Here is a 20,349-nt window from a genome sequence, read left to right as displayed (position 1 = left end):
AGCTATATCAAAAAGAGGCCTATTTCAGTGGTTTTAATTAAGGGAACTTGAATGTTATTCCTAAATCTCTGTTTTTTAATATTCTTCTGTTTTTTCCAATGAACAGTGTTAGTTAAGCAGGAAAAATAAAACATAATTGGGCAAACTCAGATTTTATTCAGAGTACCGTTTTGCATATGTTAATAACCCATGTTTAATGATATGGTTATACTGTATAATTGAGTAAATCTGCCACATAGGGAAGAGGGACCTGACTTCATTTTGTACTTCAATTTAACAAGAATATGTGAAGCATCTATATGAATCCATTGCAATGTTGGGTGCTGTGGGAAATTTCAGATATACGTTACCTGATTGGTACCTTCCAGGAGCTCATAATTTTGTTGGAGGCCCAAAACCCACTTAAGACAAAGAACCATGCAAAATCGTATTTAGCAAAGTTCAAAATGAAACAGAACTTTAATGGCAAAATATTCGGTGTAGACAATATATGCCATAGGTTATAGACAGGAAGGAGAGAGGCTCAAAGGTGGCCATAGTTTTTTAAGGAGAAGGTGATTTTTAGGTAGACTTTGAAGGATGGGAATTATGTGAATAGAGCAGAGTAGCAGACTTCCCAAGCAGGAAGGAAAGCAGGAGCAGATACAGCTCCCTTGGGGAGGGTGGCCTACTGGGGTGGAAGTTGGCCTGGTGGGCTGAAGAGTGTGTGATGGTGCCATGCTCTACCAAAGGCTGCATTATATCACTGTGGGAGACCCAGCCTTTAGTGGGCACTAGCTGGGCTCCAGTTCAAGCTGCCTTATTTGTGAGCTATGTGACCTTGAGCTTGTTGCTCAACCTGTCTGCCCATTGATTTCCTCATTTGGCAAATGGGAGTAATAATAGTATCTACCATAGGTTTGTTATGAGGATTAAAGGACTTAATCACTAGTAAAGCTCTTTGGTATGTGTTAAGATCTGTGTGTGAGTCATCTAAATGCATCTGCTAAGGTATTCAACAAGATAATCCAACTTAATAGCTCTTTGAACAGTGCCTGGCTCATAGTAAGCTATCAGTAAAGGCTAACTATTAATTATTATATTATTAACTAATTATTAATTTATTATAAGTTATTATGTATTATTGCTTGATAATATCTAGCATGTTAGGGAAGTGGAAAGAGATGAGGTGGAAAGGCAGGAAGAACCACATTTCAGAGGACCTCGAACATCTTGCTGAGGAGTTGGATACCATTCTGAGGCATTCAGAAGTTGTTAAAGAATTATAACTATGTGTAGGGTAGGTTGTGTCTAATGATCCCATTTGTGTGTAAGAAACATCACTCTAATAGCAGTCCAGACAAACTTGAAGTGGTCCAGACTAGAAACACCTGGCAGACTCTTGTGAATGTCCAGAGAAGAAATGAGCTCTCAAGCTAAGGACAAGACTAAGGGTAGAGAGACACTGACAAATATTAATGCCAAGAACAGTGGGTTGTCTCAGAAGAGAAAGGAATCCAATTCAAGTCAAAGGACCTGTTTGACTGGGAGGTTGCAAATCTAAAGCAGCAGCTCGGTTTCCTGGAAAGAGCAGTGTTCTAGGATTTCGGAGGCATTTACCAGAGTCTAGAGTTGCAACCCAAAGCCAAAGATCTTAAATGTTCAATGTCAGTTAAGCAGAAATAAAGTGTTTAGGCACAAGCTATCTTCACCCTGTGATATGTTCATATTTTCAGTGATTGTTTCAGATTTGAACTTATCTGAAAAGTGAGTTTTTTTTTTTTAAAATTTGAACTTTATAGATAAACAGGGCTCAATACTTAAAATTTCTGAAAAACCACATTTAACTCAGTAAGCACAAAGTCTATTTCCTTGAGATTATTTTACCTTCAATTTGTACAAACTCAAACTATGTGGCAAAAATGCCTTAGGAATGATGTTGGTCAAGTAGCCTTTCCTTCTACTGACCGTGCTGGGGACACTGGCCAGGGAAACATTGTCCCAGCCTCAAAGAGCCACATATGCTTCCTTTTGCCCCAGCATATCTGGGGTTAATACATGCTTCCTTCAGTAACAGTGGTTCGTTAAGGCAACAACTGTGTGTGTGTTTGTGTGTGAGAGTGAGTGTGTATGTTGTGTGGGGAGGGAAGTCACCTAAAGAGAAAATATCCAAGTGAAGGGACAGGAGAATTGATGGTTGAATTTGCTAAAGGCTTGGGCTTCCCTGATAGCTCAGTTGGTAAAGAATCTGCCTACAATGCAGGAGACTCCAGTTCGATTCCTGGGTCAGGGAGATCTGCTGGAGAAGGGATAGGCCACCCACTCCAGCATTCTTAGGCTTCCCTTGTGGCTCAGCTGGTAAAGAATCTGCCTGCAATGTGGGAGACCTGGGTTCGATCCCTGGGTTGGGAAGATCCCCTGGAGAAGGGAAAGGCTACCCATTACAGTATTCTGGCCTGGAAAATTCCATGAACTCTATAGTCCATGGGGTCATAAAAAGTCAGACTGAGCAACTTTCACTTTTCCCCAGAAAGTCACTGTTCTCTGGGCTCCTTGTAAATTTATCTAGGGTAACTCATTAAAGCGGAGAAGGCAATGGCTAGGCTGCAGTCCATGGGGCCGCTAAGAGTTGGACACCACTGAGTGACTTCACTTTCACTTTTCACTTTCATGCATTGGAGAAGGAAATGGCAACCCACTCTAGTGTTCTTGCCTGGAGAATCCCAAGGATAGAGGAGCCTGGTGGGCTTCTGTCTATGGGGTCACAGAGTCGGACACAACTGATGCAACTTAGCAGCAGCAGCAGCAGCAGCTCATTAAAGAGGAGAAAAACAGGCGTTTCCTTCTATAAATAAGTGAACAAAAAGGAGCATTTATGAAAATAACCCATTTTAATTCATAAACAATATGGCCAATGTATTCTTAAAGATCTCTTTATGACAAGTTTTATAGTCATTACTTTCTGATGAATTTCTTTGTATCTTATTTTCAAGCCTTGATTAAATGTTCTTTGTTTTTCTTTTTTGTTTCTCTGAACTTTGTAAGTTTCTGCCGTGTGACTTGGTGCTTATGCAACTTTATGTGGTATCAAAGCCATTGGGTTTTTTCTTTGTTAGTTTTGGGGTGCTTGTCTCTAGGATTTTTTAATTTGTATTCCATCTTATCAATTAAACTCTCACTGCTTTCTCTGCCTCAATTGTAGCAGAATTAGTGGTATTACAGTTTTACAGGTAACTGATTCTGATATTCTTACATTCACTGAATATCTGTTGATGGCTTGTTAAGTGTCACCCACTGTGTCAGGTTCTGGGGTCACAGAGCTTGCTGCCAAGGAGTTTATAGCCTGTCGAAGTGGGAAAAGTAAAAGTGAAAGTGTTAGTCACTCCGTCGTGTCCAACTCTTTGTGACCCCATGAACTGTAGCCCACGAGGCTCCTCTGTCCATGGAGTTCTTCAGGCAAGAATACTGGATTGGATTGCATTTCCTTCTCCAGGGCAAGAACTAAATAGGCAGTGACAATCATGCATGCTAAGTTTGATGGCAGAACAACTGCCAGGTGCCACTGGAGTACCGGAGAACATATATGGGATGTAGCAGGAGCAGCAAAGAAGAAGGATGGTTACCTCGTACGACAAGTAGCAATTAGTTATGTAACTGAAAGTCTTTAAGGTCCTAAGCATCTGCTTAGATTATTTTTATTAAAATGTTTGAATATGTATAAACATAAGACTAAATAGAGACTCCCTAGGCTTTTGACTCTCATATAGCAATAAATTTATAAAAATTACAAAATACATACAAAAAGAGACCCACAGCGTTCACCATAACTGCACAGGACAATAGTAACAAATGCTCATGAGTTCTGCTAGACCCCACTCTGGGAGGTTACATTTAACTGTCCCAAGAACCCCATGGGGTAAGTGCTGTGATTATGCCCATCTTACAGGTGAAGTAAAGGAGGTTTAGTTAGCTTTCTGAGGTCACAGAGTGGTGGATGGAAATAGGACACCATCCTTGACCACCTGGATCTGGAGCCTAAGCTCCTAGGCAGGAGACTTGCTGCCTCTCCATGTAATGGATGATGTGATACTTAGCATTTTGCTTGTAATTGTGGTCCTAGCGACTAAAATGCTGAGTTTTTTGGATCCAGTACATAACTATGGAAGTGGAGGTTTTGCAGTGACTTAAAGTGGTGGGCAGTGGACCTGTCACATGGCACAGAAACCTTTACTCAAACTATTGCCAGATTCTGTGCATACAGGAGGCTCAGTGTGCTACATTATCATTGCCCTTCCTAGATTCAGACATTTCGTTTTCTATTAAGTCCACCTTTATTCTCACTGGCTCCTGCCAATTAAAGTAGTACTACACAGCACAGCTGTGATCCTAAGTATCATACAAATGTCAGTGCTGGAATTTGGCAGAGGTGTGTGGTGATAAGGTGGCCTTTTAGATGCACTAAAATATGCTTTCACCAAAAGGGAAAGACAATATAAAATTGTCACAGAGAGTTCTTAAAAGCCCAAAGATATTCCAGCAACCCCCAGAGATGTACTGACTAGTTTGAGAAATACCGTGAGAAACAGAAGAGTTTGAGTTGTAAGAGTTTCAGGAGAAAGGCCTGCATGTGAAAACCCAGGGCTCTTCCAAGAGGAATGGACAGAAGTTTAAAGATCCTAAGAACACATCTAGGTTTAAGCAGTAGGGGCTTTGTAGCCATGTTAGAGTATTTGGGCTTTGATCCAAAAGGAACCCCTGAGAATGTCTGCAGGTTGTAAATAGCAAGGACCAGGCTTCATTTTTGTCAGTTAGGCCGAGTGCCTGTAACTTAGTGGTGCATGATAAACACTTCGAATGACATCAGATCAGATCAGATCAGATCAGTCGCTCAGTCGTGTCCGACTCTTTGTGACCCCATGAATTGCAGCACGCCAGGCCTCCCTGTCCATCACAAACTCCCGGAGTTCACTGAGCCTCACGTCCATCGAGTCAGTGATGCTATCCAGCCATCTCATCCTCAGTCGTCCCCTTCTCCTCTTGCCCCCAATCCCTCCCAGCATCAGAGTCTTTTCCAATGAGTCAGCTCTTCGCATGAGGTGGCCAAAGGACTGGAGTTTCAGCTTTAGCATCATTCCTTCCAAAGAAATCCCAGGGCTGATCTCCTTCAGAATGGACTGGTTGGATCTCCTCGCAGTCCAAGGGACTCTCAAGAGTCTTCTCCAACACCACAGTTCAAAAGCATCAATTCTTTGGCACTCAGCCTTCTTTACAATCCAACTCTCACATCCATACATGACCACAGGAAAAACCATAGCCTTGACTAGACGAACCTTTGTTGGCAAAGTAGTATCTCTGCTTTTGAATATGCTATCTAGGTTGGTCATAACTTTCCTTTCAAAAAGTAAGCATCTTTTAATTTCATGGCTGCAGTCACCATCTGCAGTGATTTTGGAGAAAAATAAAGTCTGACACTGTTTCCACTGTTTCCCCATCTATTTCCCATGAAGTGATGGGACCGGATGCCATGATCTTCGTTTTCTGAATGTTGAGCTTTAAGCCAACTTTTTCACTCTCCACTTTCACTTTCATCAAGAGGCTTTTGAGTTCCTCTTCACTTTCTGCCATAAGGGTGGTGTCATCTGCATATCTGAGGTTATTGATATTTCTCCCGGCAATCTTGATTCCAGCTTGTGTTTCTTCCAATCCAGCGTTTCTCATGATGTTTAGTAAGAAATTTATTTAATAGTTTGATCACTTGACTTGGGCTTCCCTGGTGGCTCAGATGGTAAAGCATCTGCCTGAAATGCAGGAGACCTGAGTTCGACCCCTGGGTCAGAAAGATCCCCTGGAGAAGGGAATGGCTACCCACTCCAGTGTTCTTGCCTGGAGAATCCCCATGGACAGAGGAGCCTGGTGGACTACAGTCCATGGGGTCACAAAGAGTTGGATGCAACTGAAATGACTAATATTGATCACTTGACTAAGTATCATAAAATCATTTGATGATCAAAAATCATCAACATTTTTGTCTCACCCACCTGGTGGGTAAAACTAAACCAATCCCATCTTTCCTGGGAGAGTTGAGAGATGAGTATTGTAAAGGATTTTTTTAAATGGGGTATAGTTGCTTTACAGTGTTATGTAGGTTTCTGCTGTGCAGTGAAGTGAATCATCTACATGTGAACGTATACCACTTCCCTCTTGGACCACCCACCCCGCTCCCGCCCCGATCCCCAGGCCCATCCATCGAAGTCACCACAGAGCACCAAACTGATGTCCCTGCACTACACAGCAGGTTCCCACTAGCTGTGTATTTCACACATAGCAGTGTATATATGTCAATCCCCTCTCAGTTGATCCCCCCTCTCCCCCACCACCTGCACATGTCCATTCTCTACGTCTGCATCTCTATTCCTGCACTGCAAATAGGTTCATCTGCAAGAATTTTGAAACACAGAAAGAGAACAGAAATGCTAGTTGGTCACACTTCATTCTTAGCTTTTAAGGAAGTACAACCTTATTACAACCTCAAAACTCACAGACTGCTGATTATCCAGCTAAGCTAATAATAATGGCAAGGGAACCATGGGTCAGATATCCTATTTAACACTTTATGTTCATTATCTCAAGTAGTCCTTCCAATTGCTCTATAAGATTGACACCTTTATTATCTTTGTTTTCCAGGTGAGGGAGCCATTATGTACTTTCCAAAGTCCAAATAGCTAGCACATGGAAAAGTTAGGACTGAAACCCAAAGGTTCTCACCTCGTCACTTTAACCACAGTGTTTTTTTAAACACATGGCCTAAGGGAAGGTTCTAGAAAGGCCTGGATATGGAAAGGGACAGCCATGTCCTCCTGAGCCAAGGGGAAAACTTAAAAAAACTGATATTCTAATGGTGCAAAGGCCCTGTCCTCACCTCTGATGGCTCTGTGCAATTTATTCTGGCCTCATTTATTCTGAAATAACTGGGTAGGAGACCCCAGCTAACAGCTAAATTAGAAATAGCTAATACAAATGTGTTCCATTAATTTTATGACTGGTCAAATAAATGTAGCAGATTAACTGGAATTGGTCTTCCCTTTCCTGTAATTTATGCACTGTTAAGTTTAGTGTTATCTGACGTCTTTATTTCTTCATCTTCTTTGATGTATACCTGATGAAGTCAGAGCGATGTTTCTCGTTTGACTAGGACAGTCAAATCCTAAGTTTCCTGCTAAAGGTTTTAGGATCCTTTCTTTATAAGCAGTCTTATTTCATAACAATAAAGGAGAAATTTTATTTGTAGTGCATGAATCATTTCTGAAGTGATTCAGAAATTCTGAGTTCTATTTTTATTTTCTTGCCATTTTCACCTGATACTTAGTTTTTCTATTTGAACTGGCACATCATATTCGTTTGAATACCAGTACTAGTACTTGAGTCTAGATTCATGTATTTCCTACACTGAGGTAGTAACTTTTTGTTAACTATGGAATATATCAAAGAGGATATTTTTTCATTTAAAAAAATTTATTGAAGTAAAGTTGACTTACCATGCTTTTGGTGTACATCAGAGTGATTCAGTTGTATATATATATTTTCAGAATTTTTCCATTATAGATTGAATATAGTTCCCTGTGCTATACAGTAGATCTTTGTTGCTTATGTTTTGTAAAACTTATTTTTAACTGAAGGATAATCGGTTTACAGTACTGTGTTGGTTTCTGCCATACATCAACATGAATCAGCCGCTGGTATACATATGTCCTTCCCTCTTGAACCTCCCTCCCACCTCCCACTCCTTCCCACCCCTCTAGGTTATTACAGAGCCCTGGTTTGAGTTCCCTGAGTCATATAGCAAATTCCCGTTGGTTGTTTTACATATGGTAGTTTACATGTTTCCATGCTACTCTCTCTGTTCGTCCCACCATCACCTTCCCCCCGACCCCACCTGTGTCCATAAGTCTGTTCTCTGTGTCTGCATCTCCATTGCTGCCCTGCAAATAGGTTCATCAGTACCATCTTCCTGGATTCCATATATATGCGTTAATAGTACTCTTGCCTGGAAAATCCCATGGACGGAGGAGCCTGGTAGGCTGCAGTCCATGGGGTCGCTAAGAGTTGGACACAACTGAGCGACTTCCCTTTCACTTTTCACTTTCATGCATTGGAGAAGGAAATGGCAACCCACTCTAATGTTCTTGCCTGGAGAATCCCAGGGATGGTAGAGCCTGGTGGGCTGCCGTCTATGGGGTTGCACAGAGTCGGACTCAACTGAAGTGACTTAGCAGCATACAGTATTTGTTTCTCTCATTGATTTACTTCACTCTGTATAAAAGGTCTAGATTTATCCACCTCATTAGGACTGACTCAAATGTGTTCATTTTTATGGTTGAGTAATATTCCCTTGTATATATGTACCTCACCTTTTTATCTATTCATTTGTTGATGGACATCTAGGTGGCTTCCATGTCCTAGCTATTGTAAATAGTGCTGCAGTGAACATTGGGGTACACGTGTCTTTTCAATTTTGGTTTCCTCAGGGTGTATGCCTAGTAGTGGGATTGCTGGGTCATATGGTAGTTTTAGGACTTCCCTGGTGGCTCAGATGGTAAAGTATCTGTCTACAATCCAGGAGACCTGGGTTTGATCCCTGGGTCAGGAAGATTCCCCGGAGAAGGAAATGGCAACCCACTCCAGTACTCTTGCCTAGAAAATCCCATGGACGGAGGAGCCTGGTACAGGCTACTGCCCATGGGGTCACAAAGAGTCGGACATGACTGAGCGACTTCACTCATTTTCATGTTATGGTAGTTTTATTCCTAGTTTTTTTAAGGGATCTCCATACTGTCTTCTGTAGTGGCCATATCAATTTACATTTCCCACCAACAGTGCAAGAGGGCTCCCTTTTCTCCACACCCTCTTCAGCATTTATTGTTTGTGGATTTTATCAAAGAGAATTTTTCCTAGGCCTTTTAGAGTTCTGCCTTCCTTGCCTTCTCAGTTTTTTAAGTAGCCGCAGAAAAAAAATGAAATTATTAGCTAATATAGAGTGTGGTGAATTATCTAAAGGCAATGGTGTTAAATGTTAAGTTTGGTTAGAAGTATTAATAGTGATGTTTATAGAATATGTTATAACACTGAGTCTATTAAACTTTTATACTTTTTATGTTTTTCTTAATTGTTTTATTATAGTTTGATACTATTTTCCCTAAGTCATTTTCTTGTATTGTTTAATATAAAGGTAACTATTTTATGTACCTATATAAACTATATCATAAATATTATGTGTATAGTTATGTATGTATGTTGATTCATTAAAATATTTATATTTTTACACACACATACACATACATATAAAGAATGAGGAAGACTCAAAGAAATCTTTAAAAATCCACTCCTTAGTTTAGTCATGTTCTTAAAGGAATTCACAATAATTCTAGAAAATGTTCTATCCATTTTCTTCTTGCAAGCATCCAGCAATGTTTAATCATAGATTTTTGCCTTAACTCCTCAAAACAGATAAAATGGTTAGGTAAAATCTTATTAGCTTTAAGTTCCATTTAGTAAAGACCTTTTAAAATAGGTTATACATTAAAAAAATTAGTATGTTTCATTGGCATCAGAAGGGAACAATGTAAATAGCACAAATAAAAAGCTTCTTTCCCATCCCCCAACTCCTCCTTCCTTTTCGTGAGCATCAAGGTTGTCACTGATGCAATTGCTTTTCAGAAATTTTTTTTTTTTTGTAAATGATGAGAGAGGCAATTACAAGCAGTTCTCCTCCACAAGACACTGCCCAGAAGACGGGCAAATTGCATCCCTTGATGGATGCCAGCTATTATATACACTGGGTTGGAAATCTCCATATAGGGAAAGGAAAATGAACAGAGGGAAGACTGAACAAAAACATCAATAAATAGAAGTTTTCATGAAAAGAGAGAGGTAGTTAATTGCTGGCAGACTCAGATTTTGCAGAACGCCAAATACCATGAATTATCTGAACATATATATACTTTCACAAATTCATGCACGTCATAACTTTCTATGTAGAAAATAAAATTCATGTATCTGAAGCTTAGCAAATTCAAGTCATATGTGTTTTTTATTCAATATAGAATGTGGAAATGGGCCACTTTGTGCCAGGGAAGAAACTTAGATGACTTATGTTGCAGGTATAAATATAGACAAACTGTACTCCTTATGTTATGCTGTGGATTTAAAAAATCTGAAATATATTGTCTGAATGAAATGAGATGTTATGAGGCAAGATCACTAACATACTTTTAAGTACACAGGAACTGCCTGATGATGCTGTATGTTTTGAATTATGAGTCAGCACAGGACTTTGACTTTGGGTCCTTGTTTGAGGAGAGTGATGGGCAAGAGGAGGAGGCTTTAATTATAAGGGCAGAAAGCACTGCTGTCAGAAGGCTGCCTGTCCCTCAGAGGATTGTTCCAGGGACTATGTTATGGTAGGGGTCAGTCTAAGAAGTCCTATTCTGGATTCTTTCTGTACTACTGTTAGGGAAAATATGCTAGATTTATGAAATATATGTAAGGTTAAAGTTAACTATTTCGTGACTGGTTTTCTTATATGGGTAAATGTGCAGTATAAAAGGCTACCAGAAAGATGAAGTTTCACTTGTCAAAGGTAAGCATTAGTTTTTATTCTCATCCAAAATTTTATTTCTAATAATACAGCCATTACTAACTCTTAGCAAAGAGATAACACATAGTAGGTCAACAATAAATATTTGTTTATCAACTCAAGGAATAAAACAGGTTGCTTTTCAAAGTTGAGAATTCGTCAGCTTCTTGTCTTGTTTTCTCCAGCACTTAGCAAAGTATCTAGTGGTTATAAAGTGTTGAATAGATGAATGCATGAATATGAATGATACATAAAATTGCTAAGCTGAAAGAATAAGAGAGAAATTAATGTTAAATGCTGAGTCACTGTTTATGTGAAATGTTTTCTTTAAAAATATATTTTTCTATTGTTGTGGGATTTTTCACTGTGGTTTAAGTCCAGGATTTTATTATTTTAAAGTAGAAATGATTGCATAATTATTTCAGCCAGGAGTCCCCAAGCCAGGTCTCATAGATTTAATTTTCATCAGAGACCTTCTAGAAAGGTCACCCCCTTCTGTGTGTATCAGGAGATCTATAATCATCAGCTGCTCTGTTTTTTCCTTCCTCAGGTGTGGAATCCATAGCATGTTCCCCTTACATTTAGCTGCCCTCAATGCTCACTCTGACTGCTGCAGAAAGTTACTGTCATCGGGTAAGTAACTCCATTACCACAGATGACGCTTAATCTGTCCTGTAAATGAGCCGTGTAGCTTCAGGTGTCTGGTCAGAGTGAGCGGCTGCCTGTGCTTCATGTCATTCATGATCTGACTGGCAGGATGAGCTGTGTCCACAGCTGCCTGCATGTGACAGCTTCCAGCAGCTCGTGGTGTTGAAATGGTTTGAACGTCAGTATTCTGCCCCGGAGTGACAGTCTTGTCTGTTTATCAAGTTAGAACTCCGGTGATCCAGAGTGAGAGGCAGGTAGGGATGGCCATAGCTTACAGGAAGTTTGTCGTAGGAGGAGAAGACATCTTTGAGGCTTAAATTGGTGATGTAACATTTCATATTCTTCAACAAAGAAAAAAGGCCAAATCCCCTACCTTTTAATAGTAGAAATGTTAAATTGCCATCCCACTCAGTGGGCTCTGAAAAATCCCTCTGGTTGATATCCCTCCAACTAGGTTTTATTTTTATTTTTTTAATGCGGGCCTATTTGGAACCAAGAAATTCTTTCTGGTTTGGAGCTTTGCTAATCTTTCTTATCAATGATTCTGACAACCTCCATGTATTAAGAAGTTCCTGGCTTTCAAAGGTGATAGAGATCTGCAAGGCAAAGATTGTTTATGAATTAATTCAACAGATATCCCAGAGGCTTTTTTTATTCCTTTAAGTTCTTTACTTATGGTTGATTCTGCTTTCGCTGCTTTTGGCATGTTTAAAAATAACCCCTGCATGAAAGCACGTTTCCCAAATCTTACACCAACTGTAAGCTAATAATACGCTTAAGAAAATATCTCTTCTAGCATGTTACGATTACTCCTTTGCCTTCCATGTTTTCTCCATGTGTTCTGTCTGCCTGTCTATTGCCCTACTTATCTCAAATTGGTTTCATAAATTTTTATCCTGGGATTGAAATATGAGGCTGCAGTTCACCCAGGGCTGATTGTGAAAGTAAATTCTTCTTGACTTCACGGTTCTTCCTATAAAATTGCCAAGCTTGAGCAGTTACCATTCGTTTCCATGACAACCTCTTTCTGACTACAATGGCTTGCGTTCTGGTTTTTCTACTAACTGATTTTTCTGTCTCTGCAATGTTTCTTGTGGTTTAACTAGGACAAAAGTATAGCATAGTATCCTTGTTTAGTAATGAGCACGTGCTGTCTGCAGGCTTTGAAATAGACACCCCAGATAAATTTGGAAGAACGTGCCTTCATGCTGCTGCTGCAGGAGGGTGAGTAGTTAACAATTTTAGTTGTTTTCTCATGGCCTAATTACCAGTGCATCTTAACTGACTTAAGTCATCTGTGAATCAGAGGCAACTTCTTTAATAAAATGGGTAAGAAGTGTTTCTACCAATATCAAGTATCGTACGTTGAATTTCCAGATTGCTCATGTGTTTGTTTTTCCAAAGAAACATCATTAGCCCATCTCATATAGGAAATATTTTTTCTCTTGTTTTCTTTTCTCTCTCTCTCTCTTTTTTCTTATTTTAAATTGTAGGTCTGTAGCCTACAGAATATGTAACTACTTGGTACCTCTTCCACCAAAAGAAAGTAATTTGAGATTTGTTCCTAAGTTTTTGTCTTTTGTTACTAGAAGGAGAGTTAATGATCAAGGAAATCCAAAGTTGAGTTAATTCATGTTCATTTAAAGATATTTTAGTCCTATTTCAAAACTTATTTTTTAAGTTCTAATAATGATTAAATGTGAGCAAAAGTCCAGAAAACTCAAAGGATAAGCAAGAAGTAATTTAATCCTTGCCTATTTTTTTAAGTTGTAAAGAGAATTTTTCATGAGATACTCTTTTTCATATCAGTGGTTAGATTAAGACTATGATCATTTTTTGTTGATAAATGACCATGCATTGACCAAACATGGCTCCCCTCAGATGGCCTTGTTTGGGTATGGTGTTGGTTCTTAATCATTTTCCTAGTCTTAGGGAACAGCAGTGCTCCATGTATAATCTGTGTATGACCAAAGGCAGTACCTATTTAACAGAGGTGGGTTGACTGTGAAGCGTTAGGACCCCTTATTTGTATAGGTCCCTTCCAAAGTCTTGTATTTAGTTTTATTTTCATAATTTTGGTATTTTTTTTTTTTAAATAACCTCCTTATCCTCATCCCTCCATCATATGAGCTTCCTGATCCATACAACATGGATCTGTTTGCCTGTGATCCTTTGGCTTCATTCAGGAAGAGACAGGTGTTTTATATCAATTGACGTTATACACATAATGGTCTCAGAAAGTTTTCCAGTTTTATGATTTAAGTAGTTCTCTGAGAAAGGTGACTGTAAAGGGAGGATATGGGGCAGGGACAGCCCTGCTTATACTTTTCATTAATGAGATCATCTTTCTTATTTAAATGATAATAAAGTAGTAAATCCTAGGCCACTTCTTAGCATCCCAAGTTTGGAACAATGATAGATGAATGTCTCCTTTTATGCCCCCATTTTGAAAAATATCAGACCTGTACAGAAAGTGGCAACAAACCGTTCTGGATTCATGTCTGAAACTCCTATTAGGATTAATATTTAGCTCTATGCCCTTCAAGGAAAATTCACTTCAATGGGTCCTTTTCTCTCTACTAAACATGATTTATTGCTTCTGCAAATGACAAAGAAGCTGGAAGATCACTACGCTCCATTACATCATTTTCGGCCTTGGTTCTACACATTCATTTACCTAGATTACCAAGACAGGGAAATGCAGCTGGTTTATTTTCCGTTAAGGAGAGTCTGGGTCGAAAATGGTTATAGTGAATTCATTCTGCTGTGATAAAAGGTAATGCTCATCCATTCTGGCTCATTGTTTAAAAGTGACATGAAATTATTATAGGTTTAAGGAGTTGTTTCATAAACTCTTGATGGTTTTGAAAGAGAATTTTAGGATAAATGATGAAACCATCACTGAAATGTTTCATCATGTAATAATCATTAAATTCTTTAGTCATGGAATTGAAAATGTTCCATCAGGCTCTTTAATGCATTGATTTATTAGCTTTGAAAAAGGAATTGTAGGAACTTTAGATCCTGATGATATGGCATTACTCTAATGTGTTAGGTTGCTTTTGTGTTAGCAGAATTTAAAGTTAGTGTCCTCATTTCATCTGTGCATACACTCTGTAGAAAAGAGCTCTTTCTGAAGACAGCCCAGCAATTGACCTCTACCATCTTAACAATGCTTTCCCTGTCTTTCTAGTAATGTGGAATGTATAAAACTCTTGCAAAGCAGTGGAGCAGATTTCCATAAAAAGGACAAGTGTGGGAGGTATGTAAACAGGGAACTCTGCTTCAAGTGCCTAAATAAAAGGAGTGGGGAGCAGTCCATCTGGAAATCATGTTATGTTGAAATGGTAAACAGGGAAGCTAGCTGGGGAGATTCCATCCTCAGAAGGAAATCCCTTTTTATAGCAAAGTGAAACACCAGCAAAGCAGGCACAGGCCACAAGGAAAGGGTCTCCTTTCCCAGCTTCTGTTTAGAAGCGCCAATTGTTCTGCTCCTTCTGATATAAATAACTATATCCATGAGGGAGATTGCATACTTTATAGATATTATATAAAAATATTTACATATATAAAATATGTAATCCTCCACATGGATATAGTTGAGAAAATTCTCTGTATCGCAAAGTAGAACACTGTAGCCCTTCCAGGACAGAATTTGGTCACAAGATCTGGAGCTCTTTATTATATTTATTGAACATTTCATTTTGGGATAAATCTTTAGACACATTTTAAACATGATATACACACACTCACATACATACCACCCATAATCCCTCTGGTTATTGGGATGGTTTAGAACTTTTCTTGCTTGTCCTTTGCAAAGCTAAGTCATGCTGTAGTACTAGCTGGTACAGGGAACCAGTACCAGTAAACAACATGAGGAAGATAGAGGAAATGAGGACATGATCAAAAAAACCTCAGTTTAATCTGTTTGGAAACAGCATTTTGGAAAGAGAGATACTTTATAAAGATAGACCAAGGCCAGCTTGGGAAGGTCTTCAATTTCAAACTAAAAAATCAAGGCTTTGTTCACTGGGGAGAACTGAAGGTTTTGGTACAGGATTATATATGTAGGTATTGGACTTTAGAAAATCCAGTTCTTCATTCATGACAGCTGAAAGTTACATGGAGCTTGGGTTAGGGCAAAGGAGGTCAGTCGGGATGGTATTGCAAGAGCCCAGAGGAGCAGTCATGAGCAGTCATGTAGATGGGAACCAGGATACGCACTTGGGATGGAAAGAAAGGAGATGGCCTGTCTAAGCCCCCATCTTTGCAGCCTTCGTTCTAACATATAAGATACGCTGGAGAAAGGCATATGTCTTGGCCTCCATGGATCTTTCCATACCCCTACAAATACTGCTGTCTGTGCTGGTGCTGATGATAGGGATCTGTTTTTCAGACTGAATGATATAATAAATTGCTGTTTGTTTTTCAGGACTCCTCTGCACTATGCAGCTGCAAATTGTCATTTCCACTGTATTGAGACATTAGTGACCACAGGGGCCAGTGTGAATGAGACTGATGACTGGGGCCGCACCGCTTTGCACTATGCTGCTGCATCAGACATGGATAGAAAGTAAAACAGCCTTGTCCTGTTTTTTCGGGGATGGGAAGAAGGGGAGATGGTAGAAGGAGGGCTTGTTGAGTTTTCTTCATACTGCCTCACCGAGACTGTGAATGAAGAATCCCCTCTTATCCAGACTCGAGGGAGTTTGAATTGGTTCCTCCCTAACCCCGGGTTTCCCATTCTGCTCTCTTTACATTTGATTAGTACATGTCACTGCACAATTGCATCTCCTCTCTGTTCTTTGCATTGAATGCCAAGTGGAGCTGTCAAGTTCAGGTTTTCAGTTCACTCAAAATCTGTCATAATTTATTTTGTCGTATACTGTGGTTTTCATCATCATCACTTACATGCTTCATTTGCTGTAAAACTTACATTTGCTAATAAAGATGTCATATGTAAAAAATATCCACCTATGCATAATCCCAGTGATCTTCAAATACAGCATCAGTATTTTATTTTCAAAAATAAGTATTTTAAAAATAGACATTTTTCAAACGTGGGCATGAATGCTCTTTCGGAAGCTAGAAGACAGGAAGTTAGATCATGTTTGGATACTAGATGGCTTGGAATGGAAAGCAAAAATAAATGAACCAGTTCTAGGGGAAAAGGTGGGAGAGATGCCCACAGCTTATGATATCGTTCTCAAAGACTTGAGGATCAGGCGCTCCTTCATAGGAATACTTTTTGGTGATCCTGTTCAGAGAACTGTTGAGTTATATGGATGTGTTGAGTTATATGGTCAGTGCTAACTCCCTTTCTTGTAGAGCAATGGCTTTCAAACATACTAGATAATTACCTACACACCAGGCTTCCCTGGTGGCTCAGAAGGTAAAGAAAGAATCCACCTGCAACGCAGGAAACTGGGGTTCAGGTCCTGGATTGGGAAGATTCCATGGAGAAGGGAATGGCTACTCACTCCAATATTCTTGCCTGGGAAAACCCATGGACAGAGGAGCCTGGTGGGCCAAAGTCCACAGGGTCACAAAGAATCAGACACAACTGAGTGACTGACACTCACTTTACATCACGATCTAATATACAGACTCATGTATATATGTTTTATATATATGTATGGAAAATGGAAAAAAGATTTCATAAAACCTTATTTACTTTTGCTATGTATGATGCATTTTGATATCTTTTATTTCATTAAAAAAACCTACTGACTTCAACCCACTAAATTGATTTCAAAATTCAGTCATAGATCATGATCCATATTTCCAGTTTGGAAAACACTGCTTCTTTTTTTCCTTCATATGATACTAGCAAGTCTGATGTAGCCTCAGGGTCCCACAGCCACATGTTCTTAACTCAACAAACATTTATTGAACATGCATTATGTGTCAGGCTCTGTGCTATTCACTTGGAATGGAATGGGGAATAAGTATCCTTCATGTATTAAAACCTAGAATAGGAATCCTAGATGGTGCAGAGTTTCTCTGGTAGATGAGGGGTGCTTAGGAACCCATTCCTGGATAAATGAGATGCTCAACTGACAAGGAGGCAGCAAGGAATGTGGTAGGTGTCAGGGAATTGTAAGCTAAATCATTTTCTCTTTCCCTGGGGAGTTTAGAAAACTTACGGAAGAGTGGGCAGCATGATTGCTGCCTTAATCATTGATACCTCAGTGGAAGTTTTAGGGATACCATGTTCTTAACTTGATTCCTTAAGAGAGAAAAGATTTACTGGATGGACTTAAAGAGAACCATGTATATCCTCCATGAAAAATTAGTAGTGATTGCTTCTTTGGGGTTGGGGGGCAATTCTTAAGATGTAAATTGTACCAAAATCATTAGCAACTTTGCCACTAATTGTAATTTTTTTTGCTTGTTTCCCTTTGCTGAGAAGTAAGATTATCTTAGGAAACGCCCATGAAAATTCGGAAGAACTTGAAAGAGCCAGAGAGCTGAAGGAAAAGGAAGCTGCATTGTAAGTTTCTTCTCAGCTTAAGCACAAGGTGTGGTTACCGATGCTTTGTCTGCTGCTCTAGGTTGCCACGTGGGCCAGCGTTACTATTCTGGGGTCTCCCTTGGGGTCTTGAGCAAGTGATGTGGGCTTGCCTTTGATAAAGAAGAAACTGTTCTTTTAATATATCCTTCAAATAGGCTGTTTGCATACCAGATACATACTCTTCTAAAGATACACACTCTTTCTAAAATTGAAACCGTTGCAGCGATCATCACTGTGATTGGGCAGCAGTTTTTAGAACCAGATGTCTAAAATATCATTTCTGATTCTTCCGTGTGTCATGTGCCTCAGGGGACATACTAAAGCCTCCTCTGAGGGCCTCAGGCTCTCCTTTTGTGACCTGGGGATGACTATTTAGCAGATTCTAGAAATACATGTTTTGAGATTTCCGTGTGAAATACACCAGTTGTACTCTCCCCTCCCTTTCTGACACACTCTCATTGACTTCAGATAGCACCCTCCCCACCTGCAGACAGCTGCTCTGTCCCCTTCATCCTGCCTGCCCCTTTCTGGTGTCTTGACAGAGATTCAGCTCTTACTGTGATGAAGTGAGTGCCAGCACCCAGGACTGTTGATATCTGGGAAGCTCTAATGTTTCATCCTCTGAGAGTCCTTTCTGGACTGGAAGTCGTGGCGAGAAGGTTGTGCTATACCCAGCGCAGTGCCTGGCATGTAGCTGGCGGTCAACAACTCTTTGTTAAATGAATGAACACGTGAATGCCCAGTGCCCACATTGTGTGTCCCGCCCCTGTGAGAGCAGTGGGTGTAGTGCTCTAAGAGTTTGCACTCAGTCCTTCACATGCAAGGCCCCAGTGCAGGTTGTAGGGACTTAACTTTGTCTGTGACTGGGGTGGGCACAGGAAACAAAGCTGTAAGTAGAACACAGTGACCACAGTTTTGCCCTAATATTCCAAAATTAAAGTAATAATATTCAAAGACTGTAAAATTTTAAGCCACCTCAGCAAATGCTTCCTTCTCCAGTGAAACGCAAGCTTGCGCTGGGCCAGAGCAGCCCTCTTCCAGCTGGTGGAGAAGGATGGAGCAGAAGCAGGAGAAGGCGGGGACCAGCCTACTGGGGAGCTTTTTCATGTGATAAAAGGCTACTTCCTTGTGCAAATACACCCTTGATCTAATGTGCATCTCTTGATTTTGTGGCTTAGGTGCCATAATTACTAGTCCAGGGCGGAGAAGGCAATGGCACCCCACTCCAGTACTCTTGCCTGGAAAATCCATGGATGGAGGAGCCTGGTAGGCTGCAGTCCATGGGGTCGCTAAGAGTTGGATACGACTGAGCGACTTCACCTTCACTTTTCTCTTTCATGCATTGGAGAAGGAAATGGCAACCCACTCCAGTGTTCTTGCCTGGAGAATCCCAGGGATGGCGGAGCCTGGTGGGCTGCCGTCTATGGGGTTGCACAGAGTCGGACACGACTGAAGCAACTTAGCAGGGCCCTGGGTGGTAAAAAAGACAAGCATTCCCAGTTAAAAGTGGATTTCATTTCCCTTAGGAAAAATGTGGAGAATATTTACATTCTATAATACTGTTGTTATTTCTAATAGTACTTTTGCCAATTATGGGCTTCCCTAGTGGCTTAGACGGTAAAGAATCTGCCTGCAATGTGGGGGACCTGGGTTCGATCCTTGGGTTGGGTAGATTCCCTGGAGAAGGGCATGGCAACCCACTCCAGTATTCTTGCCTGGAGAATTCCCATGGACAGAGGAACCTGGTAGGCTATGATCCATGGGGTCACAAAGAATCAAACGTGACTGAGTGACTAAGCACAGCAGAGTTGACAGTTATAGTTCAGCTATGTTCTGCATTAAATGCTCTTTGGGTATAATCCCCAGTGTTTTCCAAATTACATGTTAAATTTATCAACTGATTTTTTAGAATATAATCCTTTCAGAAGCTGGGGATTTTGTGTCCACAGACAGCTATCCCTATTGAGTGATTTTATTTCAAGAGCCAAATTCAGTTTAAAATGAGTCACACCTGGGATTCAGTCCATGGGTATTTCATTATGAAAATTTAAAAAAAAGAAAAGACTTCCTTTTAAGGTCCAAATCACCGAATACAGCATGATATATCAGGTATCCAATAATAGTTTGATTTATTACAGAGCATTTTATGGATGAACCATGTGGCATGTAGATATTTAGTTAAAAAAGTTTCTCTTTCATCAAGTTTTCTAAAAATTAAAATGTCTGTTTTAATATCTGTCTCTGTGTGTGACTTATTTACTCCTTTTGCCTTATACCGAAAGATAGATGATGTCATTTTAAGGTTTCTGAGTAAACTATAGAAATTTTCTATTGGGAGGTCTTGTTTAATATACAAGCTTCTATTTAGAATCTTGCAATTTTGATTTCAGTATGAATTTGAGCCAGCCTGGCCTTGTAAAGGACATGTTTGTCCCTGTGTCAAGAAATGTAGCTGATATAAATGACGTATCGCGGCGCTCTTCCCTCTTTGACCAGCAGGGCTGTCCCGTTTGCAGCAGGCCCTGAGTAGGACGCATCACGCCCCTTGTGTCCCGGCTCTTCAGCAAAAGCA

At 40.0% G+C, this 20,349-nt stretch overlaps 1 protein-coding gene across 10 annotated transcripts in view; it reads left to right on the top strand.

Annotated features, from left to right (window-relative positions):
• ANKRD44 (ankyrin repeat domain 44) overlaps positions 1 to 20,349 on the top strand; it is a 310,935-nt gene that overhangs the window by 217,368 nt on the left and 73,218 nt on the right. For 5 of the 10 annotated variants that reach the window (XM_061380553.1, XM_061380561.1, XM_061380544.1 and 2 more), the window contains 5 exons: positions 11,163 to 11,245; positions 12,367 to 12,484; positions 14,454 to 14,522; positions 15,696 to 15,836; positions 17,673 to 17,756. In XM_061380553.1, the coding sequence (XP_061236537.1) occupies positions 11,163 to 11,245; positions 12,367 to 12,484; positions 14,454 to 14,522; positions 15,696 to 15,836; positions 17,673 to 17,756 (495 nt within the window). The remainder of the gene's footprint in view (positions 1 to 11,162; positions 11,246 to 12,366; positions 12,485 to 14,453; positions 14,523 to 15,695; positions 15,837 to 17,672; positions 17,757 to 20,349) is intronic. The other 5 variants (XM_061380516.1, XM_061380575.1, XM_061380569.1 and 2 more) reach the window with 3 other exon arrangements.

Source organism: Bos javanicus, chromosome 2, assembly GCF_032452875.1.
Source record: "Bos javanicus breed banteng chromosome 2, ARS-OSU_banteng_1.0, whole genome shotgun sequence".
NCBI lineage: Eukaryota > Metazoa > Chordata > Mammalia > Artiodactyla > Bovidae > Bos > Bos javanicus.
The sequence above is the reverse complement of the archived record's forward strand: the minus strand, read 5'-3'. Positions and strand labels throughout refer to the sequence as shown.